Genomic DNA, 23,149 nt, shown 5'->3' on the forward strand with positions numbered 1-23,149 from the left:
AAGGACTTTTCGCTGGGCGGAAAATCATGTGATAGCACTGTCAGCAGTGTTTCATTCCGGGAGTGGAAACTGGGAAGCAGACTTCCTCAGCAGGCACGACCTCCACCCGGGAGAGTGGAAACTTCATCGGGAAGTTTTTCCACGTGATTGTGAACCGTTGGGAAATACCAAAGGTGGACATGATGGCGTCCCGTCTGAACAAAAAACGGGACAGGTATTGCGCCAGGTCAAGAGACCCTCAGGCAATAGCTGTGGACGTTCTGGTAACACCGTGGGTGTACCAGTCGGTGTATGTGTTCCCTCCTCTGCTTCTCATACCTAAGGTACTGAGAATTATAAGACGTAGAGGAGTAAGAACTATACTCATGGCTCCGGATTGGCCAAGAAGGACTTGGTACCCGGAACTTCAAGAGATGCTCACAGAGGACTTATGGCCTCTGCCGCTAAGAAGGGACTTGCTTCAGCAAGTACCATGTCTGTTCCAAGACTTACCGCAGCTGCGTTTGACGGCATGGCGGTGGAACGCCGGATCCTAAGGGAAAAAGGCATTCCGGAAGAGGTCATTCCTACCCTGGTCAAAGCCAGGAAGGAGGTGACCGCACAACATTATCACCACATGTGGCGAAAATATGTTGCGTGGTGTGAGGCCAGGAATGCCCCACGAAGAAATTTCAACTCGGTCGATTCCTGCATTTCCTGCAAACAGGAGTGTCTATGGGCCTCAAATTGGGGCCCATTAAGGTTCAAATTTCGGCCCTGTCGATTTTCTTCCAGAAAGAATTGGCTTCAGTTCCTGAAGTCCAGAAGTTTGTCAAGGGAGTATTGCATATACAACCCCCTTTTGTGCCTCCAGTGGCACTGTGGGATCTCAACGTAGTTCTGGGATTCCTCAAATCACATTGGTTTAAAACCAGTCAAATCTGTGGATTTGAAGCATCTCACATGAAAAGTGACCATGCTCTTGGCCCTGGCCTGGGCCAGGCGAGTGTCAAATTGGTGGGTTTTTTCTCAAAAAAGCCCATATCTGTTTGTCCATTCGGACAGGGCAGAGCTGCGGACTCGTCCCCAGTTCTCTCCCTAAGGTGGTGTCAGTGTTTCACCTGAACCAGCTTATTGTGGTGCCTTGCGCCTACTAGGGACTTGGAGGACTCCAAGTTGCTGGATGTTGTCAGGGCCCTGAAAGTATAGGTTCCAGGACGGCTGGAGTCAGGAAAACTGACTTGCTGTTATCCTGTATGCACCCAACAAACTGGGTGCTCTTGCTTCTAAGCAGACTATTGCTAGTTGGATGTGTAATACAATTCAGCTTGCACATTCTGTGGCAGGCCTGCCACAGCCAAAATATGTAAATGCCCATTCCACAAGGAAGGTGGGCTCATCTTTGGCGGCTGCCCGAGGGGTCTCGGCTTTACAACTTTGCAGAGCGGCTATTTAGTCAGGGGCAAACACGTTTGTAAAATCCTACAAATTTGATACCCTGGCTTAGGAGGACCTGGAGTTCTCTCATTCGGTGCTGCAGAGTCATCCGCACTCTCCCGCCCGTTTGGGAGCTTTGGTATAATCCCCATGGTCCTTTCAGGAACCCCAGCATCCACTAGGACGATAGAGAAAATAAGAATTTACTTACCGATAATTCTATTTCTCGGAGTCCGTAGTGGATGCTGGGCGCCCATCCCAAGTGCGGATTATCTGCATTACTTGTACATAGTTACAAAAATCGGGTTATTATTGTTGTGAGCCATCTTTTCAGAGGCTCCGCTGTTATCATACTGTTAACTGGGTTCAGATCACAGGTTGTACAGTGTGATTGGTGTGGCTGGTATGAGTCTTACCCGGGATTCAAAATCCTTCCTTATTGTGTACGCTCGTCCGGGCACAGTATCCTAACTGAGGCTTGGAGGAGGGTCATAGGGGGAGGAGCCAGTGCACACCACCTGATCCTAAAGCTTTACTTTTTGTGCCCTGTCTCCTGCGGAGCCGCTATTCCCCATGGTCCTTTCAGGAACCCCAGCATCCACTACGGACTCCGAGAAATAGAATTATCGGTAAGTAAATTCTTATTTTTAATAATACAAACACACACTGATGTACATAAAACAATACACAATTTCCCACTATGATCCCTTATAGTGTCCCCAGAGGACTGAGCAATTACCGGATGTTGTGGAGAACTGATAAACAAACAGCTCTCAAACAAGCGATGTTACACCCAAAGACAAGTCCACCCGGGTAGGCAGCTTCAGATGTGGTATGCAGGTACCGTTCAGTGCTCTTGGAGTAACTTTGGTGATTGGACACTGGTAGTTTAAAAAGGAGTCAGTTTAACAAAGCAACACACTGCCTTGAGAAAGACCCTAATCCAAGGGGTTGAAACGCGTTGGCTGTATGGTGTTGCTGACCCCAGATTCCAAAGTTACTCCAGGAGCACTGAACGGTACCTGCATACCACATCTGAAGCTGCCTACCCGGGTGGACTTGTCTTTGGGTGTAACATCGCTTGTTTGAGAGCTGTTTGTTTATCAGTTCTCCACAACATCCGGTAATTGCTCAGTCCTCTGGGGACACTATAAGGGATCATAGTGGGAAATTGTGTATTGTTTTATGTACATCAGTGTGTGTTTGTATTATTAAAATTTCAATACTACACATGAGTATCCATTCTCCTTACATATGCTGAGCTGATGGAATCCAGGCTCTGAAGGCAAGAGGAGACTGATGTATACATAAGGAACGTAATTATATTTTAAACATTATCTTAACCATCTGGTGACGGTTGCACTATTTTAAGGTGGCGCCATGTTATAGTGGATTCATAACCATTTTTTAGACGAATTTAGAGTGTATTAGAGGGACACTCATCTTTTGAATCTGCCAGACAGGGCTGCCCGTCTGTTTATTTGCGCAAAAGATCTTTTACCTTAAGTATTTCTTTTTTATGCTGTACGTGTCATTTTGTATTGTTACCTACTTATGTTTCAATGCCTGATGGTGTAATGAATGTTTTTTGATCTACTGTATGACAATGTTTCTTTCTATTTTGATGTTTGTACTTTAATATGTTGTCTTTTGTTCTTGTTTTTTTAGCTTTATTTCTTTTGTAAAATGTGAAAAGTTTCAATAAATATTACTAAATCTACCTAAGAAAGTTTATGAATCAATGAGTTTAGCTGCATTAGGTCGACAGTCAATAGGTCAACCACTATTGGTAGCATTGACATGGTCGATACAGGGAAAAGGGTCACCACATTAAAATAGTTGACACAGGATAGGTCGACACATGCCATTTTTACATTTTTGGGTGTAATTTTTTGTGTACATTACCAAGAACCACAATTCGTTCACCGCATCCCATTACATGTTGAGCGAATACTGCTGTGCTCAGCAGAGGTTACTATTCACAGTCATCCACGTGGATGGTAAAGTATGAAAAAGTAAAAAAATCTAAAAATGTTTTCGAAAATTCATGGCGACCTTTTCATGTGTCGACTTGTCCTGTGTTGACCATTTTTAGCATGCTGAAATTTTTCCTGTGTCGACCAATAGTGGTTAGCTTATTGACTGTCGACCTACCATCCGGATACTCTAAGATATATGATTGCTACCGTAGTTATATTAGTTACTATTTTCCCTTTAATAAGTGTAGATGTCTAATGTTAGGAACTGTCCAAAGAGTACTTTTGTCCTGACTGTTGGGGCTGTTGGGTAATGTGTGTCCATTCACTTTTGTGAGCAAGTGTACTTGGCAGCTAGAGGGGATTATAAGGGAAGGCGACATAGTGGAGACATGACACCCTCCCGAAGTGGCATAACTAAGCCAACAAATTTCAGATATTGTGCCATCTGCTTAGTCATCTGATGACGAATAGCTTCTTTAAAATGATTCCTTCTGGTTTTTATTATACAATAGACATTTTAGATAAGGCATTATGCAGTATTATAAAGACGCAAATTTAGTTGTACAGTATGTGGAATTTTTAAATTGTTTAAATGCATACAGTAAATGCTTCCTTTTTTTTGTGTGCAAGGTAGGTAGGTCAGTGTATTCTAATTTGTTTAAGTCCTGGTGGCAGTGCAATGATCATTTTGGAGAAGCCTTGTAGAAGAGCTCAGTTGTACAGCTGTAAAAATAGTTATTTTGCTTCTGCTACAGTTTTTGTAGTTGGACAATGGAGGTGGTTTATCACTTGTGTAAGAGAGACTTGAATCACCGTTGTTCTCAGCCATTGTATAATTGGATTGAAAGGCTTGACGTATAACAGGGATCATTATGAATTACCTACACTGAAAATCCCAACGGTCAAAATCCCGACAACAATTGACCAACGGTCAAAATCCCGACTAGGTCAAAATCCCGACATTTAAAATGTTGACAGGTCAAAAAGTCGACATGAGTTTTTCATATTTTTTGTGTGTGTATGTCGACATAGGTTGACATGGACACCGTATAAGTGTACCGCGTCCCCTCGCATGGCTCGCCTTCAGGCAAGGTGCCTTTCTGCGCTCGGCATACCGTTATATTCCCACTCCAGGTCCACTGGGATGGTAAAGTATGAACAAGTCGGTTTTAATGAAAAACGCATGTCGACTTTTTGACCTGTCAACATTTTAAATGTCGGGATTTTGACCTTGTCTGTATTTTAAATGTCGGTATATTGACCATGTCTGGATTTTGGCCTTATCTGGATTTTGACCGTCAGTCAATGGTTGTCGGGATTTTGACCATTGGGATTTTGATTGTAAGTAAATTAACTGCATCCCCTATAATAAGGAGTTACACAATGCAGTCTTGTTCTTTATCTGTCAAATGCTAGGGGTCAAATTCAAATGTTCCTCCAATGATTGCACCCGCCCACAATCGCGGCCGCCTGCAGCTATTCTAGTGAGACTGCGGACGGGCGCAACAAGTTAATTTCAGTTCGCTCGGGGGTAGCGAGATGAAATCCACGTAAAGAGACCCGTTTGGGTGCCCAAATTGTCCTTTCACACTCGCGCCCATTACTTTAGTCGGGTTTAGGTGCTTTGCCCCCCAAAACCTGACTGTAATGGGAGCTGTTAGCGCTTAAAATGGGAGATCGGGGGTGCGATAACATTTGAATCCCCCCCTAAGTGTCCTAAGTTTTTGTATTGTCCAAGAAAAAAGACATTTCATTGCTTGCTTACTCCACAGATTGTTTGCAGTCAACTTCTCATATGCTTGTATGTTAAACCAATGATTGCAAATGGTATGGTTTGGGCTCACAGAGTAAAAGAATTCTGTGTTTGCATGATATATGGATAACAGAAAAATATGATAATCGTACATTGCCTTCCTCTTAAGATCTGCTTTGTGTCACATTAAACTTATGGTAAAGCAGTACTTTCATTTGTTATCTGCAATGCATTTCTATTGGAATTACAGGATTTTGTCACATTTATATTATGTGAGGTAAGAAGTGTCAATAAGAGATGTTCTCATGAGGACAGTACAATTAAATGTGATGTTGGCATTGTGGTGTCGGAACGGCCTGGGAACGCTCGTCATGGAAACACAAATCATGGCTGCAACATTTATACAGTCTTACGCTGTGTCCCAGCCTTGCATTTAATTGAATGATTGTACCCTAAGAGTAAATAAGGAATGATGTGATACAATAAATAAGGCAAAATGCAATAGATGGCTACACAGCTGAATGCCTGCTGTGTCTTAAGACCATTAATTGTACAGTAATAATCCATGCAGAAGATTCCAAGTAGGCACAAGATAAGGCCATACATTTTTTTTCTAGAGGTAATGGAAATATATTCATGTAATGTGCCTCTTCCTTAAGTACGTTGTAAGTATATGATTAATTCATAACATCCAGAATGTATGAATGAATAAGTAAATAAATAACACTATCCTTTCTCCTTGTGCAAACATCTGGTTCATGTAGCACCCTAGTGCTGAATGTTGTAGCTGTCAGATTTGGCCATACACCTCTAAGCATTTAAATGGCCAATATCTGACATTGTCCAGGCCAGGTTGGTATATATGGCCAGTTTAAGTAATCTAAGAGCACTTACAAGCAGTTACTTATTTAAAGTAAATATATATTTGTTAATGTTATAGAAAAAGTGAAAATCCTTAGGGGCGCTTCTTGTCTACCGTAAGCCGCCTTCTAAATCCAAAAATGGACCTATCCCAAGAGGTCCACGAATTTGGACAGTAAAAATAGTGTTGTGGACTAGATGGCGCTAACGTTCATGCAAGAGTGGGAATTGTGAGGGAATAAAGATACTTAGCTATGCTCTGTGTATCCCCGCAGTTGACCGGAAAGGCTCTACGTTCGGGTCCCCGATGGAACGTTCGACCACAGACAGAGGGATAGACATAAAAACACACAATGTGTAGTATTGTTACATGCAAAATGGTATAAAATTTCACCAATCTCATCCGGCGTACCTCACTAACAATGTGAGTCGTCAGATGATAAATATAAAGGTATTTTTTTTGCGTAAATGATAAATATTTCTTCACATGAACACACCTCACTTACATAAAGGCAGGTGTTTGTACTCATATAAAGGTATCTTTCTCGACCATAGCCACTTTTTCACAAGGAGATGGTGATAAAATAAAAAAATGTTGGTACGTAATCAGCGTACCTAACACTCACTGTGACAGCTGTATGTCTCCTCGCATCATGGTTTCTTTAAAAAGGCTCCGTCCAGAGAAGGTAAAAGAATGTGAATTTATTCAAAGATATAAAACTAAATAAAAAGGCTTGAATCAGCGTAAAAGTCAGATTCCGAGGGAGGTGAATACCGTCTTGGAACATAAAAGTGACCAACTTATGTAGGTCCCAAATATACAAATAAGACAAGGCCTTACCTTCCCTCGGAGTGAAATGACAAGTCCGCTGACGCAATATCCCCTATGACCCAACGCGTTCCGACTCGAAACGCGTTGGATAAGAGGGGATATTGCGTCAGCGGACCTGTCATTTCACTCCGAGGGAAGGTAAGACCTTGTCTTATTTGTATTTCTCTAACGTCCTAGTGGATGCTGGGGACTCCGAAAGGACCATGGGGAATAGCGGCTCCGCAGGAGACTGGGCACAAAGTAAAAGCTTTAGGACTAGCTGGTGTGCACTGGCTCCTCCCCCTATGACCCTCCTCCAAGCCTCAGTTAAGATTTTGTGCCCGAACGAGAAGGGTGCAATCTAGGTGGCTCTCCTGAGCTGCTTAGAGTAAAAGTTTAAAAAGGTTTTTTATTTTCAGTGAGACCTGCTGGCAACAGGCTCACTGCATCGAGGGACTAAGGGGAGAAGGAGCGAACTCACCTGCGTGCAGAGTGGATTGGGCTTCTTAGGCTACTGGACATTAGCTCCAGAGGGACGATCACAGGCCCAGCCATGGATGGGTCCCGGAGCCGCGCCGCCGGCCCCCTTACAGATGCTGAAGCAAGAAGAGGTCCATAAATCGGCGGCAGAAGACTTTCCTGTCTTCATAAGGTAGCGCACAGCACTGCAGCTGTGCGCCATTGCTCTCAGCACACTTCACACTTCGGTCACTGAGGGTGCAGGACGCTGGGGGGGGGCGCCCTGGGAAGCAATGAATTTACCTTATTTGGCAAAAAATACATCACATATAGCTCCTGGGCTATATGGATGTATTTAACCCCTGCCAGTTTTCCAGAAAAAAGCGGGAGAAGAGACCGCCGTGAAGGGGGCGGGGCCTATCTCCTCAGCACACAGCGCCATTTTTCCCACACAGCTCCGCTGGTAGGAAGGCTCCCAGAATCTCCCCTGCATCCTGCAACTACAGAAACAGGGTAAAAAAGAGAGGGGGGCACTTATTTGGCAAAATAACAGATATAAGCAGCTATAAGGGATAGACACTTATTGTAAGGTTGTCCCTATACATATATAGCGCTCTGGTGTGTGCTGGCAAACTCTCCCTCTGTCTCCCCAAGGGGCTAAGTGGGTCCTGTCCTCTATCAGAGCATTCCCTGTGTGTGTGCTGGGTGTCGGTACGTGTGTGTCGACATGTATGAGGAGGAAAATGATGTGGAGGCGGAGCAATTGCCTATAATGGTGATGTCACCCCCTAGGGAGTCGACACCTGAATGGATGGCCGTAATTAAGGAATTACGTGACAGTGTCGGCACGTTACAGAAAACTGTTGACGACATGAGACAGCCGGCAGCTCAGTTAGTGCCTGTCCAGGCGTCTCAAACACCGTCAGGGGCTATTAAACGCCCGTTACCTCAGTGGGTCGACACGGACACAGACACTGACTCCAGTGTCGACGGTGAAGAAACAAACGTATTTTCCAGTAGGGCCACACGTTACATGATCACGGCAATGAAGGAGGTTTTGCACATCTCTGATACTGCAAGTACCACAAAAAGGGGTATTATGTGGGGTGTGAAAAAACTACCCGTAGTTTTTCCTGAATCAGATGAATTGAATGAAGTGTGTGATGAAGCGTGGGTTACCCCCGACAAAAAACTGCTAATTTCTAAAAAATTATTGGCACTATATCCCTTCCCACCAGAGGTTAGGGCTCGTTGGGAAACACCCCCTAGGGTGGATAAGGCGCTCACACGCTTATCAAAACAAGTGGCGTTACCGTCTCCAGAAACGGCCGCCCTTAAGGAGCCAGCAGATAGGAGGCTGGAAAATATCCTTAAAAGTATATACACACATACTGGTGTTATACTGCGACCAGCAATAGCCTCAGCCTGGATGTGCAGTGCTGGGGTGGCTTGGTCGGATTCCCTGACTGAAAATATTGATACCCTGGACAGGGACAATATATTATTGACTATAGAGCATTTAAAGGATGCATTCCTATATATGCGAGATGCACAGAGAGACATTTGCACTCTGCTATCAAGAGTAAGTGCGATGTCCATTTCTGCCAGAAGAGGATTATGGACGCGACAGTGGTCAGGGGATGCGGATTCCAAACGGCATATGGAAGTATTGCCGTATAAAGGGGAGGAGTTATTTGGGGGTGGTCTATCGGACCTGGTGGCCACGGCAACGGCTGGGAAATCCACCTTTTTACCCCAAGTCACCTCGCAGCAGAAAAAGATACCGCCTTTTCAGGCTCAGTCCTTTCGTCCCCATAAGGGCAAGCGGGCAAAAGGCCACTCATATCTGCCCCGGGGCAGAGGAAGGGGAAAAAGACTGCAACAGACAGCTTCTTCCCACGACCAGAAGCCCTCCCCTGCTTCTGCCAAGTCCTCAGCATGACGCTGGGGCCTTACAAGCGGACTCAGGCACGGTGGGGGCCCGTCTCAAGAATTTCAGTGCGCAGTGGGCTCACTCGCAGGTGGACCCCTGGATCCTGCAGGTAGTATCTCAGGGGTACAAATTGGAATTCGAGACGTCTCCCCCTCGCCGGTTCCTGAAGTCTGCTTTACCAACGTCTACCCCCGACAGGGAGGCGGTATTGGAAGCCATTCACAAGCTGTATTCCCAGCAAGTGATAATCAAGGTACCCCTCCTACAACAGGGAAAGGGGTATTACTCCACGCTGTTTGTGGTACCGAAGCCGGACGGCTCGGTGAGACCCATTTTAAATCTGAAATCCTTGAACACTTACATAAAAAGGTTCAAGTTCAAGATGGAGTCACTCAGAGCAGTGATAGCGAATCTGGAAGAAGGGGACTACATGGTGTCTCTGGACATCAAGGATGCTTACCTCCATGTCCCAATTTGCCCTTCTCACCAAGGGTACCTCAGGTTTGTGGTACAGAACTGTCACTATCAGTTTCAGACGCTGCCGTTTGGATTGTCCACGGCACCCCGGGTCTTTACCAAGGTAATGGCCGAAATGATGATTCTTCTTCGAAGAAAAGGCGTCTTAATTATCCCTTACTTGGACGATCTCCTGATAAGGGCACGGTCCAGAGAACAGTTAGAGGTCGGAGTAGCACTATCTCAAATAGTACTACGACAGCACGGATGGATTCTAAATATTCCAAAATCGCAGCTGATTCCGACGACACGTCTGCTGTTCCTAGGGATGATTCTGGACACAGTACAGAAAAAGGTGTTTCTCCCGGAAGAGAAAGCCAGGGAGTTATCCGACCTAGTCAGGAAACTCCTAAGACCAGGCCAGGTGTCAGTGCATCAGTGCACAAGGGTCCTGGGAAAGATGGTGGCTTCTTACGAAGCGATTCCATTCGGCAGATTCCACGCAAGAACTTTTCAGTGGGATCTGCTAGACAAATGGTCCGGATCGCATCTTCAAATGCATCAGCGGATAACCCTGTCTCCAAGGACAAGGGTGTCTCTCCTGTGGTGGTTACAGAGTGCTCATCTCCTAGAGGGCCGCAGGTTCGGCATTCAGGATTGGGTCCTGGTGACCACGGATGCCAGCCTGAGAGGCTGGGGAGCAGTCACACAGGGAAAAAATTTCCAGGGCTTGTGGTCAAGCATGGAAACGTCACTTCACATAAATATCCTGGAACTAAGGGCCATTTACAATGCCCTAAGTCAGGCAAGGCCTCTGCTTCAGGGTCAGCCAGTATTGATCCAGTCGGACAACATCACGGCAGTCGCCCACGTAAACAGACAGGGCGGCACAAGAAGCAGGAGGGCAATGACGGAAGTGACAAGGATTCTTCGCTGGGCGGAAAATCATGTGATAGCACTGTCAGCAGTGTTCATTCCGGGAGTGGACAACTGGGAAGCAGACTTCCTCAGCAGACACGATCTTCACCCGGGGGAGTGGGGACTTCACCCAGAAGTCTTCCACATGATTGTAAACCGTTGGGAAAAACCAAAGGTGGACATGATGGCGTCTCGCCTCAACAAAAAACTGGACAGATATTGCTCCAGGTCAAGGGACCCTCAGGCAATAGCTGTGGACGCTCTGGTAACACCGTGGGTGTACCGGTCAGTGTATGTGTTCCCTCCTCTTCCTCTCATACCAAAAGTACTGAGAATCATAAGAAGGAGAGGAGTAAAGACTATACTCGTGGCTCCGGATTGGCCAAGAAGGACTGGGTACCCGGAAATTCAAGAGATGCTCACGGAAGACCCGTGGCCTCTACCTCTAAGACAGGAACTGCTCCAGCAGGGACCATGTCTGTTCCAAGACTTACCGCGGCTGCGTTTGACGGCATGGCGGTTGAACGCCGGATCCTGAAGGAAAAAGGCATTCCGGATGAAGTCATCCCTACCCTGATCAAAGCCAGGAAGGATGTAACCGTACAACATTATCACCGTATTTGGCGTAAATATGTTGCGTGGTGCGAGGCCAGGAAGGCCCCTACGGAGGAATTTCAACTGGGTCGATTCCTGCATTTCCTGCAAACAGGACTGTCTATGGGCCTCAAATTAGGGTCCATTAAGGTTCAAATTTCGGCCCTGTCGATATTCTTCCAAAAAGAACTAGCTTCTGTTCCTGAAGTTCAGACGTTTGTCAAGGGAGTACTGCATATACAGCCTCCTTTTGTGCCTCCAGTGGCACCTTGGGATCTCAATGTAGTGTTGGGATTCCTAAAATCACATTGGTTTGAACCACTCACCACTGTGGACTTGAAATATCTCACAGGGAAAGTGGTAATGCTGTTAGCCCTGGCTTCAGCCAGGCGTGTATCAGATTTGGCGGCTTTATCCTATAAAAGCCCTTACCTAATTTTTCATACGGACAGGGCAGAATTGAGGACTCGTCCTCAATTTCTCCCTAAGGTGGTTTCAGCATTTCACTTAAACCAACCTATTGTGGTGCCTGCGGCTACTAGGGACTTGGAGGATTCCAAGTTGCTGGACGTAGTCAGGGCCCTGAAAATATATGTTTCCAGGACGGCTGGAGTCAGAAAATCTGACTCGCTGTTTATCCTGTATGCACCCAACAAGCTGGGTGCTCCTGCTTCTAAGCAGACGATTGCTCGTTGGATTTGTAGTACAATTCAGCTTGCACATTCTGTGGCAGGCCTGCCACAGCCAAAATCTATAAAAGCCCATTCCACACGGAAAGTGGGCTCATCTTGGGCGGCTGCCCGAGGGGTCTCGGCTTTACAACTTTGCCGAGCTGCTACTGTGTCAGGGGCAAACACGTTTGCTAAATTCTACAAATTTGATACCCTGGCTGAGGAGGACCTGGAGTTCTCTCATTTGGTGCTGCAGAGTCATCCGCACTCTCCCGCCCGTTTGGGAGCTTTGGTATAATCCCCATGGTCCTTTCGGAGTCCCCAGCATCCACTAGGACATTAGAGAAAATAAGAATTTACTTACCGATAATTCTATTTCTCATAGTCCGTAGTTGATGCTGGGCGCCCATCCCAAGTGCGGATTGTCTGCATTACTTGTACATAGTTATTGTTACAAAAATCGGGTTATTGTTGTTGTGAGCCATCTTTTCAGAGGCTCCTTCTGTTATCATGCTGTTAACTGGGTTCAGATCACAAGTTGTACGGTGTGATTGGTGTGGCTGGTAAGAGTCTTACCCGGGATTCAAAATCCTTCCTTATTGTGTACGCTCGTCCGGGCACAGTATCCTAACTGAGGCTTGGAGGAGGGTCATAGGGAGAGGAGCCAGTGCACACCAGCTAGTCCTAAAGCTTTTACTTTGTGCCCAGTCTCCTGCGGAGCCGCTATTCCCCATGGTCCTTTCGGAGTCCCCAGCATCCACTACGGACTATGAGAAATAGAATTATCGGTAAGTAAATTCTTATTATTTGGGACCTACATAAGTTGGCCACTTTTATGTTCCAAGACGGTATTCACCTCCCTCGGAATCTGACTTTTACGCTGATTCAAGCCTTTTTATTTAGTTTTATATCTTTGAATAAATTCACATTCTTTTACCTTCTCTGGACGGAGCCTTTTTAAAGAAACCATGATGCGAGGAGACATACAGCTGTCACAGTGAGTGTTAGGTACGCTGATTACGTACCAACATTTTTTGATTTCATCACCATCTCTTTGTGAAAAGTGGCTATGGTCGAGAAAGATACCTTTATATGAGTACAAACACCTGCCTTTATGTAAGTGAGGTGTGTTCATGTGAAGAAATATTTATCATTTACGCAAAAAAAGATACCTTTATATTTATCATCTGACGACTCACATTGTTAGTGAGGTACGCCGGATGAGATTGGTGAAGTTTTATACCATTTTGCATGTAACAATACTACACATTGTGTGTTTTTATCTCTATCCCTCTGTCCGTGGTCGAACGTTCCATCGGGGACCCGAACGTAGAGCCTTTCCGGTCAACTGCGGGGATACACAGAGCATAGCTAAGTATCTTTATTCCCTCATAATTCCCACTCTTGCATGTACGTTAGCGCCATCTAGTCCACAACACTATTTTTACTGTCCATATTTGTTAATGTGTTTGCTGGAAAACCTACTTTTCATGCACAAACAGAGCCAGACCTTTGTGTTTATTTAGAAAGTAGCTAATCTCAAGCGGAGTAGAAGATAATTGGCTCTGTCTGACCTGCATGCTCTGCTGTGGATCACAGGCATCCTTTATGTGCTACAGCTAGAGGACACCCATATTTTTTACTTAGCCACAGCATATCATCAACATTTGCATATACAAAGGTTTATAGGCTTCAATGACCTTCTGTCTTAAGAATGAACAAGCTGCAAAAAGAAGTATTACTGCAAAGCACATTAAGGGAGCACCTTCTACTTAGATAAAGACCAGCCAGATAACATAATTAAGGCCTTCAGTAAATTGTGATAATAAAACTGACTGTTCACCCTTCATGCTCTCTCGCCCACTCACAGGCTTATTATGTGTTGGTTATTACTGTGTGAACGGAACAAACTTTACTGTTATTTAGTGTCATGCTTTTCAGACGTTCTGTCTCCTATCTGGGTTGTGGCATAATTTTCATACGACCTGATGCAGAGGCCAGAAAAATAATACTCTGCAATTTATCACTGGTTAGTAATAAGAAAATAAATCAGTTTTAGTTATTTCACAAGTGCAAATGACATTTTGTAGAGATATTTATGAGATTCTGCATTAATGATATCAATAATTTTCCTTTTAACAGAAGAGTTCAAGGGCTCAACAATAGTGGAGTTAATGAAGAAAGAAGGAACCACACTAGGGCTTACTGTGTCAGGTGGAATTGACAAGGATGGGAAGCCAAGAGTATCAAATCTGCGTCAAGGAGGAATTGCTGCTAGGTAATTTCATATACATGCTCTGTAACCTCCAGCCTGGAGATATAGCATCTCAGAATATTAGATTGCAGAATTAACCATATGGTCCAAGTAGTGTGATATTATGTACAGCTAGTGCTGCAAGGCTTCTCCTGGAGCTAACAAAGTATCTTTCTCCATCTCTTATCTAAAGGGTGCGTGTCAAGTCTTTCTATGGCCGCACACCCTTTTGTTATGTCTACATTTCGGAAGTCTTAATTCTTTGTCTATTTTATAAAAGTATTACTTTTACTAGTAACCTCTGTTCACTGGACACTGCTCATTTCAGGGACTCTATCAATGATAGAGATCGCCAGAAGTCATTTCAATACATTCATTGATTTATACTGTGAAATATGAATGTGAAAAATGAAAATAAAATTACGTGGACTGTCAGGTTATTATTCTAGCTTTGATTATTATTATTTCTACCATGAAAATTAATCTTGAAACAGCCTTCGCTGACCTTTTCTAGCCCTGTCAATAATATTCAGTGATCCACATGTGTCCTGTTCAACAGAAAGTACCGTTCAGCAACTGGAGCTGGGAGAGTGCTACAACACATAGTTTAGCAGTGGGTTATGATTATATGTTCCCAAAAGGTCTCACAGCCTTGTCAAATACTAACATTTCCATAGCAGAAGGCATGTGGCTAGTGCTCATTAAATACAACATGCTTGCTTTTCATAGCAACAAATATTCCAAATAAAATGCAAAACCGTTCTCTGACCAACTGCAGATACTTGTAATTTACCTTTGTAAACACAAACAGCATGTTTTAAATGACCACATACTGTAAGCTTAAGATGCTGGGAAATAGATTGACAATATAGAAGCCCACTACATAGAGATATAAGAAATTTTATGTTTTTGATGAGGCTAAAAGAGACAGCTGCTCCATTCCGAATTTCCGGTTCCCACAGAGCCTTATATGCAGTGTTGTATAGATCATTGACATATCATTATTTCGCCTCAGCATACTCTACAGTATACACTACAGGATGGTAACTGTATAAAAGTGATGTAGAAATTGTTGGGAAGCTTCTGGCCCCCACATCTGCATTTTTCATGCTGTCTTATTTATTTTTATTTATTAACAGTTTCTTATATAGCGCAGCATATTCCGTTGCGCTTTACAATTAGAACAACAGTAATAGAACAAAACTGGGTAAAAACAGACAGACATAGAGGTAGGAAGGCCCTGCTCGCAAGCTTACAATCTATAGGGGTTCTGACAGTAACAAAGTTTCTGAGACAGCCCAGAAGTTGGAAGAAAAACAAACACATACAGTAGCTGCCGTCTGGTGACATGTAGATTTCCCTGCACATAATGTAACATGACCTGTGTTAGTTGATTAGAAGAGAAATATAATAGTGTCATTATCATGCTTAATGAGCACTGTGAGATATTCGTTGTGCTAAATAAAGACACAAAGAGCTTGCAGTAGATGAAGTACACATTTTATATCACACACTTAATACTAGAAGGCCATTTGTAAATGTGGACAGATCTACATGACAGACAGAGAGCAGCACTCTGCCTTTCCGTAGGCAACACTGAGCACTTCAAATAAGGTGTCACTAAAAGGGCTTATCCTAATTGCATGTGATATGTTGAATAAAATCAATTAACAAACTCAATCAGAATAAAATGAATGAAACAATCAGATAATTAGTACTTAATAATAACCTACTATGGAAAAAATAGAAAAATAAATTAATCATTAAAAGCTGTGGGAGATAATGTATTCAAGGTCAATATCCTATATGTTCTTCTTAAAGAGGCTAGCTGGTCACCCCCACTGGTACTATATCATATTTAGTCATCGCTGTGCATCAGTAAATTATATATGATGAATTTATCCTTATAGCATTGAATAAAGGGCCTGTGATTAGGAAGTGCATTACCATTTATTCTTATACTAGTATTTAGGAACCGGCATATGCTTGATCACCTCAGTCTGCCCAGCCCCCTTATTTCTACAGCTGCTGTGACTGTCCTTTCAGACCCTGCCCCGTCCAGCAAACCCCACTGTTCCCATACTTACCCCATTCCTGGTGGCTGGTCCTCATCTCCTAGGTCTGCACCATCTCTAGCATTGGGAGCAGTTGGGGCGCCCGCCTTGGCTTCCATTATTGTACGGATATTGAGAAGACGGGACAGATCTTAGGAAATGAGTGTCTATCTATCTATCTATCTATCTATCTATCTATCTATCTATCTATCTATCTATCTATCTATCTATCCTGTATATATATTTGTGTGTGTGAAAATTCAAAACAATCCACACACTGGGGATTGCAGGATAAACCAGCACACCTTTGAAAAAGCCAAACAGTTATTTAATAATTCTGTTTGCAGCATAAACATATAGCAGCATGGATATAGTCATCAACTTGACTCAGGGTAAACCTCATATACTTGCAACATGTCACAAACAATGTGGGGAGCCCTTCTCTGCATACTGAAATGCTTTAGCATGGAGGGTTCAGAGCACGGGTGTAGTACGGCTGACCGGCGGTCAGGAGACCGCCGGTCAGCTTACAGACGCCGGGATCCCGGCAGCATACCGACGCCGGGATCCCGGCGGGGAGGGGCGAGTGCAGCAAGCCCCTTGCGGGCTCGCTGCGCTCGCCACCCTGCGGTCGCCACGGGTTCTATTCCCACTCTATGGGTGTCGTGGACACCCACGAGTGGAAATAGTCCCTGTTGGTCGGCATGCCGACCATCGGGATAGTGAGCGGTCAGGATGGTGGAGGAGGTCATGTGACTGTCGGTCTCCCGACCGCCGGTCACATGAATACCACCCCAGAGCACAGCTCCCCACATTGTTTGTGACATGCTGCAAGTATATGAGGTTTATCCTGAGTCAAGCTGATGACTATATCCATGCTGCTATATGTTTATGCTGCTAACAGGATGATTAAATAAGTGTTTGGCTATTTCAAAGGTGTGCTGGTTTATCCCTACAAGCCCCAGTATGTGGATTGTTTGGATTTTTACATATCAATTTTGGCTGACCCTGCACCCACAATTAACTTTTTTTGAAATATTCACGTGTGCGATCTTTTTGGAACTATATATATGACCCTGATGTTCAGAGACCTGGTAGTGCAATCACTGGGTGCGGCCAGCATGTCAACAGTTATGAAGTAACATGTCAACAAGTTCACAAGTAACGTGCCAACATTTCGCGAAATTACGACATTAGAATTAGGGATACGGTCACCTTTACCTGTGGTTGTAGTTGTCACAGAACTGCAACTAAAGTTATAACCGCCGGAACATTAGTCGCAGCAATAGAGTTAGGGCACTTACCTCAAGAACAGCCGCACCACCAATTGTCAACGTTGTTAGCATCTTGATGTTTAATTAGCATGTTGACATTGACCATGTCAACAATAAACATACAGTTAACATAGGTAGACAAACTTCTAAATAGAAACTTTCATTTTAAAGCCCCTATGGGGTATATGCAATTAGCGGCGAATCGCGGCAATTTTTCGGCCGTTTTTTAATTCGACACAATTCGACCGTCGAATTCCGGCAAGTGGGTGCCGGAATTCAACATATTCAATAAAAAAACGGATTCGACAGTCCCGGTGTCGAAAAAAGGACGATTTGACGAATTTTGATCCGATTTAAAAAAAAAACGGTAAAAAACCCGAAAAAAAATTGCGTGGGGTCCCCCCTCCAAAGCATAACCAGCCTCGGGCTCTTCGAGCCAGTCCTGGTTCTAAAAATCCGGGGGGGAAAATGACAGGGGTCCCTCCTCCAAAGCAAAACCAGCACCGGGCTCTGCGCCTGGTGCTGGTGCAAAAAATACGGGGGAGAAAAAGAGTAGGGGTCCCCCGTATTTTTAACACCAGCATCGGGCTCCACTAGCTGGACAGATAATGCCGCAGCCGGGGGTCACTTTTATACAGCGCCCTGCGGCCGTGGCATTAAATATCCAACTAGTCACCCCTGGCCGGGGTACCCCCCCAGCCACCCAAGGGCCAGGGGTGAAGCCCGAGGCTGTGTCCCCCCCCCCCCCCATCCAAGGGCTGCGGATGGGGGGCTGATAGCCTTGAGAAAATTTAAAGAATATTGTTTTTTCAGTAGTACTACAAGTCGCAGCAAGCCTCCCCCGCAAGCTGGAACTTGGAGAACCACAAGTACCAGCATGCGGGAGAAAAACGGGCCCGCTGGTACCTGTAGTTCTACTGGAAAAAAATACCCAAATAAAAACAGGACACGCACACCGTGAGAGTAAAAGTTTATTTCACACATGTCGACACACACATACTTACCTATGTTCACACGCCGACCTCTGTCCACTTGTCCAAGTAGAATCCACGTGTACCTGTGAATAAAATTATACTCACCTCAATCCAGTGTCCAGATTATAATCCACGTACTTGGCAAAAAAAAAAAACGAACACCCGAACCAGGCGGACTGAAAGGGGTCCCATGTTTACACATGGGACCCCTTTCCCCGAATGCAGAGACCCCCCCGTGACTGCTGTCACAGAAAGGTCTCTTCAGCCAATCAGCGAGCGCAACGTCCTGGCACTCTGCTGGCTGTATCTGCATACGAATGCTACATTACAGTGATTTCAAGCAATACACTGCAATGTAGCATTTCGTATGCAGATGCAGTCACACACAGAATATAGGCATGCCGCATATCATTTTAATCAGCAGAAGCTGCTGGTGCCCCTAAGCATACCAAATGCCCTAGGCATTTGCCTAGTTTGCCTATGCCTAAGGCCGGCTCTGGTGGTATGTGACCACACTATTTAAATAAAAAAATTAATCATACATACTCCACTAACCAATTTTATATATAGAGAGAGATAGAAAATATGAGGCGGCACTCTAGACGTCTTGTACAAAAAAGTCCCTTGTTGAATATCAATGTTTCAATGCTTTATTGATGCGTTTTCGTCAGGATGCTCTATCTGCATCCGAAATGCCACATTACAGTGTTTTCCACGAAAACACTGCAGCATAGCATTTTGTATGCAAATACAGTTGCAGTCACACACAGAATATAGGCATGCTACATTTAATTTTAATCAGCAGTAACTGCTTGTGCATCCTTTTACAATATCTTGCATATAAGATGCATTATCACAGAAAAACACACAAAAAGGATGCTCGGCGCAACAGTGTCACACGACACTCATGCATTATGTGTAGCATGACTCGAAGCGCTTGGAGCAAAGCTGTAAGAGGACACATCTGTATATATACCTATACTTACAAGGATATATATATATATATATAAATATATATAAGATATGATTTAAGGATGTCTCTCCTGTATGGCTAAGGTCGCTTAAGACTAGAGTGACATGCATTGATCAGGAATGTTAATCTAACACTAATATTAATAAGTAGGCTACTAATGACTATAGGAGGAAGCTCTAATGTTGAAGTAGATTGGGCTTTGAAGTAGAATTTTCCAAAACACGCACCAACCTGTAATACTATATGCAAGATGATTTAACGAGTGGAAGAAGAGTAAAGTGGGTATCCATCTGCACACATCAAGAGACATTGCAGCTTTACATTTTTGCATTTCGGACATGGCACTGTCGCTTACAGTTTTTTTGTTCTAAAATTTATGTAAGTGACTTTCTCAATGGTGTAACACTCCTGCCTTCAGCACTCTGTTTATCTGCATGAATGTTGTTACTTCGCAACTTAAATGACTTGTGAGGAGAAATGTTTTCTGTCTAACCTACACAAAAAAATTACCGCTATATGCTGTAGTGTCTTTTTAAATAAAACAAAGTATTGGAATCTACACACCTCATTCTTTTAAGTCTGGTACTTTTTTGTGTATATGTATATATGTTTATTTTTCATGCGTAATCATGAAATGATACTTATTCTAGTCATTGTCAAGTATGTTTATATAACAAGTCTACATTTCACTTATCAGTCTCAAGCCTGAAGAATATAACTAATTCACACTTGTGAATGAATTGTACCACTTGAGCATAATATATATTTTTTTGATTGGTAGTTACAAGGAGCTGTCTTTACAAAAGTATGAATAGCAGAATATTATCCGACTTGCTTGCTTTGTACTCTGGTTATATTATATTCACATGTAGGTGCTAGAGTAATTTACTTTGTTCGCACAGAATGTCAATCTTTGAGAAAACAAACCTGAATAAAATGTGCAGGAACTGTAATATCTGCAGAATCCATTCTTTAAAAATCGCACAAGTTGCAACCACATATTGCATCTCATCATAATATGCAGCATAATGGAGTAAGTTTGCACCAGTCTGACAAACCAGTGTTCTTTACAGAAGTGACCAACTGAATGTGGGAGACTATATCAAATGCGTGAATGGCATCAACCTCACAAAGTTCCGTCACGACGAGATCATCAGCCTGCTGAAGAATGTTGGTGAACGAGTCGTTCTTGAAGTGGAGTATGAACTGCCTCCTGTGTGTAAGTAATAGATGTTTGCTGATCCTTTATTTACTTATTTTTTAGCCAATCAGAGCATAGCAGTATCAGAGTATTGCTGTTAGCGTATTGATCTTTGGGGAGGCATATAGCTATATGCATTTATAGAACTACTTTAGTGAGGATGAGCTGTATGTGACAGGGCCAGCGATTTGGGATATAGGGGCAGATGTATTAAGCCTGGAGAAGGTATAAGGAGGGGATAAACCAGTGATAAGTGCAAGGTGATAACTCACCAGCCAGTCAGCTCCTACCTGTTAATTTACATATTGGAGCTGATTGGCTGGTGCGTTTATCACCTTGCACTTATCACTGGTTTATCACTTCCTTATGCCTTCTTCAGGTTAATACATCTGCCTCATTGTGTGAGGAAGGAAAATTAAGCACTCAAGTAGACAGATTGAGCTAGATAATGGAAGGAGCAGGGTCCCTGGAAGTACAGAGTAGTTATGTCAGGTCATGAAATGTAGCTCATACATCCAAATCGCTAGTTTTAATTATACAGACAACATGTACCATAATTAACAAAGCATAGGAGTGCTTGTGGCTGGGTATCATCTGAACTAAGAGACAGAATACCATTCAGGTTATAAGTTGTATATTTGTAAATTAATGATAATATGTTGTCACTAATTATTTTCAGATCTGCATGGCCTTGGTATATTTTTTAGTCATTCTATTTAGTGATCGCTTGTTACATGAATATAGGATGCTGCAGTGAATAATTTCTCATGATACGGTTACCATGTGTCACTTATTCCCTGGGTTGAAATCTATGTAGAAGTACACATGAACTTGCACATTTCATGCACAGCTATGACTGAAAAGATATATTTTTAAATGTCCGATGTTATAAACTTTGCAGAGAGATAAAGTGGAGAGAGAGAAAGTACCAACCACCAGCTACTAACTGTAATTTTTCAAACACAGGCCCAAATGTATTAAGCCTTAAAAAGTGATAAAGTGGAGATGAAGATAAAGGGGTCTATTTACTAAGCCCTGGATGGAGATAAAGTACCAGCCAATCAGCCCCTTTATTTTTGTCATCCAAGTCTTAATAAATAGACCCCGAAGAGTGATAAAGTACCAGCAACCAACTCCTAACTGCCATGTTACAGGATGTGTTTGAAAAATGACAGTTTGGAGCTTTAGGCCTAATTCAGAGTTAATCGCAGCAGCAAATTTGTTAGCTAATGGGCAAAACCATGTGCACTGCAGGGGGTACAGATATAACATGTGCAGAGAGAGTTAGATTTGGGTGGGGTGTATTCAGAGGCGTAACAAGGGTAGGGCAAGTGGGGCACGTGCCATGGGCGCCTTGGCAGGCCCAGGAGAGGGGGACGCCGCCGGCGGCCAGGGCATCATGCCCCACTTGCCCCTGTCACGCCGAAATGTGTGGGAAGGAGAGCACACCGTCTCTCCCTCACCGCCGCTACCAGAACTAGCAGCGCTGCTGTGTCTGGTCTCCGGCGGCGTTAGCCAATCAGAGCTTGCGGACCGGCTCCTGATTGGCTGCCGGTCCGCGAGCTCTGATTGGCTAGCGAACCGGTGCCAGACAGCCGCCGGACACCTGGAGCGGAGAGGGGAAGGAGAGGCGCTGCGCTGCGCTCTCCTCCCCTCACAATGTTATCAAGCCTAGTATCAACAAGCGGTGAGTGACCCAGGGGTGGGGGGGGGGGCGGCACAGTGGGGCATGTATCTGGCACTGAGTGGGGCAATGTAACTGGCACTGTGGGGCAATGTAACTGGCACTGTGGGGCAATGTAACTGGCACTGTGGGGCAATGTAACTGGCACGGTAGGGCATGTATCTGGCACTGTGGGGCATGTATCTGGCACTGTGGGGCATGTATCTGGCACTGTGGGGCATGTATCTGGCACTGTGGGGCATGTATCTGGCACAGTGGAGCATGTATCTGGCACAGTGGGGCATGTATCTGGCACTGTGGGACATGTATCTGGCACTGTGGGGCATGTATCTGGCACAGTGGGGCATGTATCTGGCACAGTGGGGCAATGTAACTGGCACTGTGGGGCAATGTAACTGGCACTGTGGGGCAATGTAACTGGCACTGTGGGGCAATGTAACTGGCCATGTAACTGGCACAGTGGGGCATGTATCTGGCACAGTGGGGCAATGTATCTGGCACTGTGGGGCAATGTAACTGGCACTGTGGGGCAATGTAACTGGCACTGTGGGGCAATGTAACTGGCACTGTGGGGCAATGTATCCGGCACTGTGGGGCAATGTATCCGCCACTGTGGGGCAATGGGGTTCATTCCGAGTTGTTCGCTCGTTATTTTTTTCTCGCAACGGAGCGATTAGTCGCTAATGCGCATGCGCAATGTCCGCAGTACGACTGCGCCAAGTAAATTTGCTATGCAGTTAGGTATTTTACTCACGGCATTACAAGGTTTTTTCTTCGTTCTGGTGATCGTAATGTGATTGACAGGAAGTGGGTGTTTCTGGGCGGAAACTGGCCGTTTTATGGGTGTGTGCGAAAAAACGCTACCGTTTCTGGGAAAAACGCGG

The 23,149-nt window shown here is 44.4% G+C and overlaps 1 protein-coding gene across 18 annotated transcripts in view; it reads left to right on the plus strand.

The window, feature by feature from the left end:
• Positions 1-23,149, plus strand: part of GRIP1 (glutamate receptor interacting protein 1) — an 871,453-nt gene that overhangs the window by 614,519 nt on the left and 233,785 nt on the right. For all 18 annotated transcript variants that reach the window (XM_063927530.1, XM_063927526.1, XM_063927521.1 and 15 more), the window contains 2 exons: positions 13,994-14,129; positions 20,454-20,599. In XM_063927530.1, the coding sequence (XP_063783600.1) occupies positions 13,994-14,129; positions 20,454-20,599 (282 nt within the window). The remainder of the gene's footprint in view (positions 1-13,993; positions 14,130-20,453; positions 20,600-23,149) is intronic.

This window comes from Pseudophryne corroboree, chromosome 6 (genome assembly GCF_028390025.1).
Source record: "Pseudophryne corroboree isolate aPseCor3 chromosome 6, aPseCor3.hap2, whole genome shotgun sequence".
Classification (NCBI taxonomy): domain Eukaryota; kingdom Metazoa; phylum Chordata; class Amphibia; order Anura; family Myobatrachidae; genus Pseudophryne; species Pseudophryne corroboree.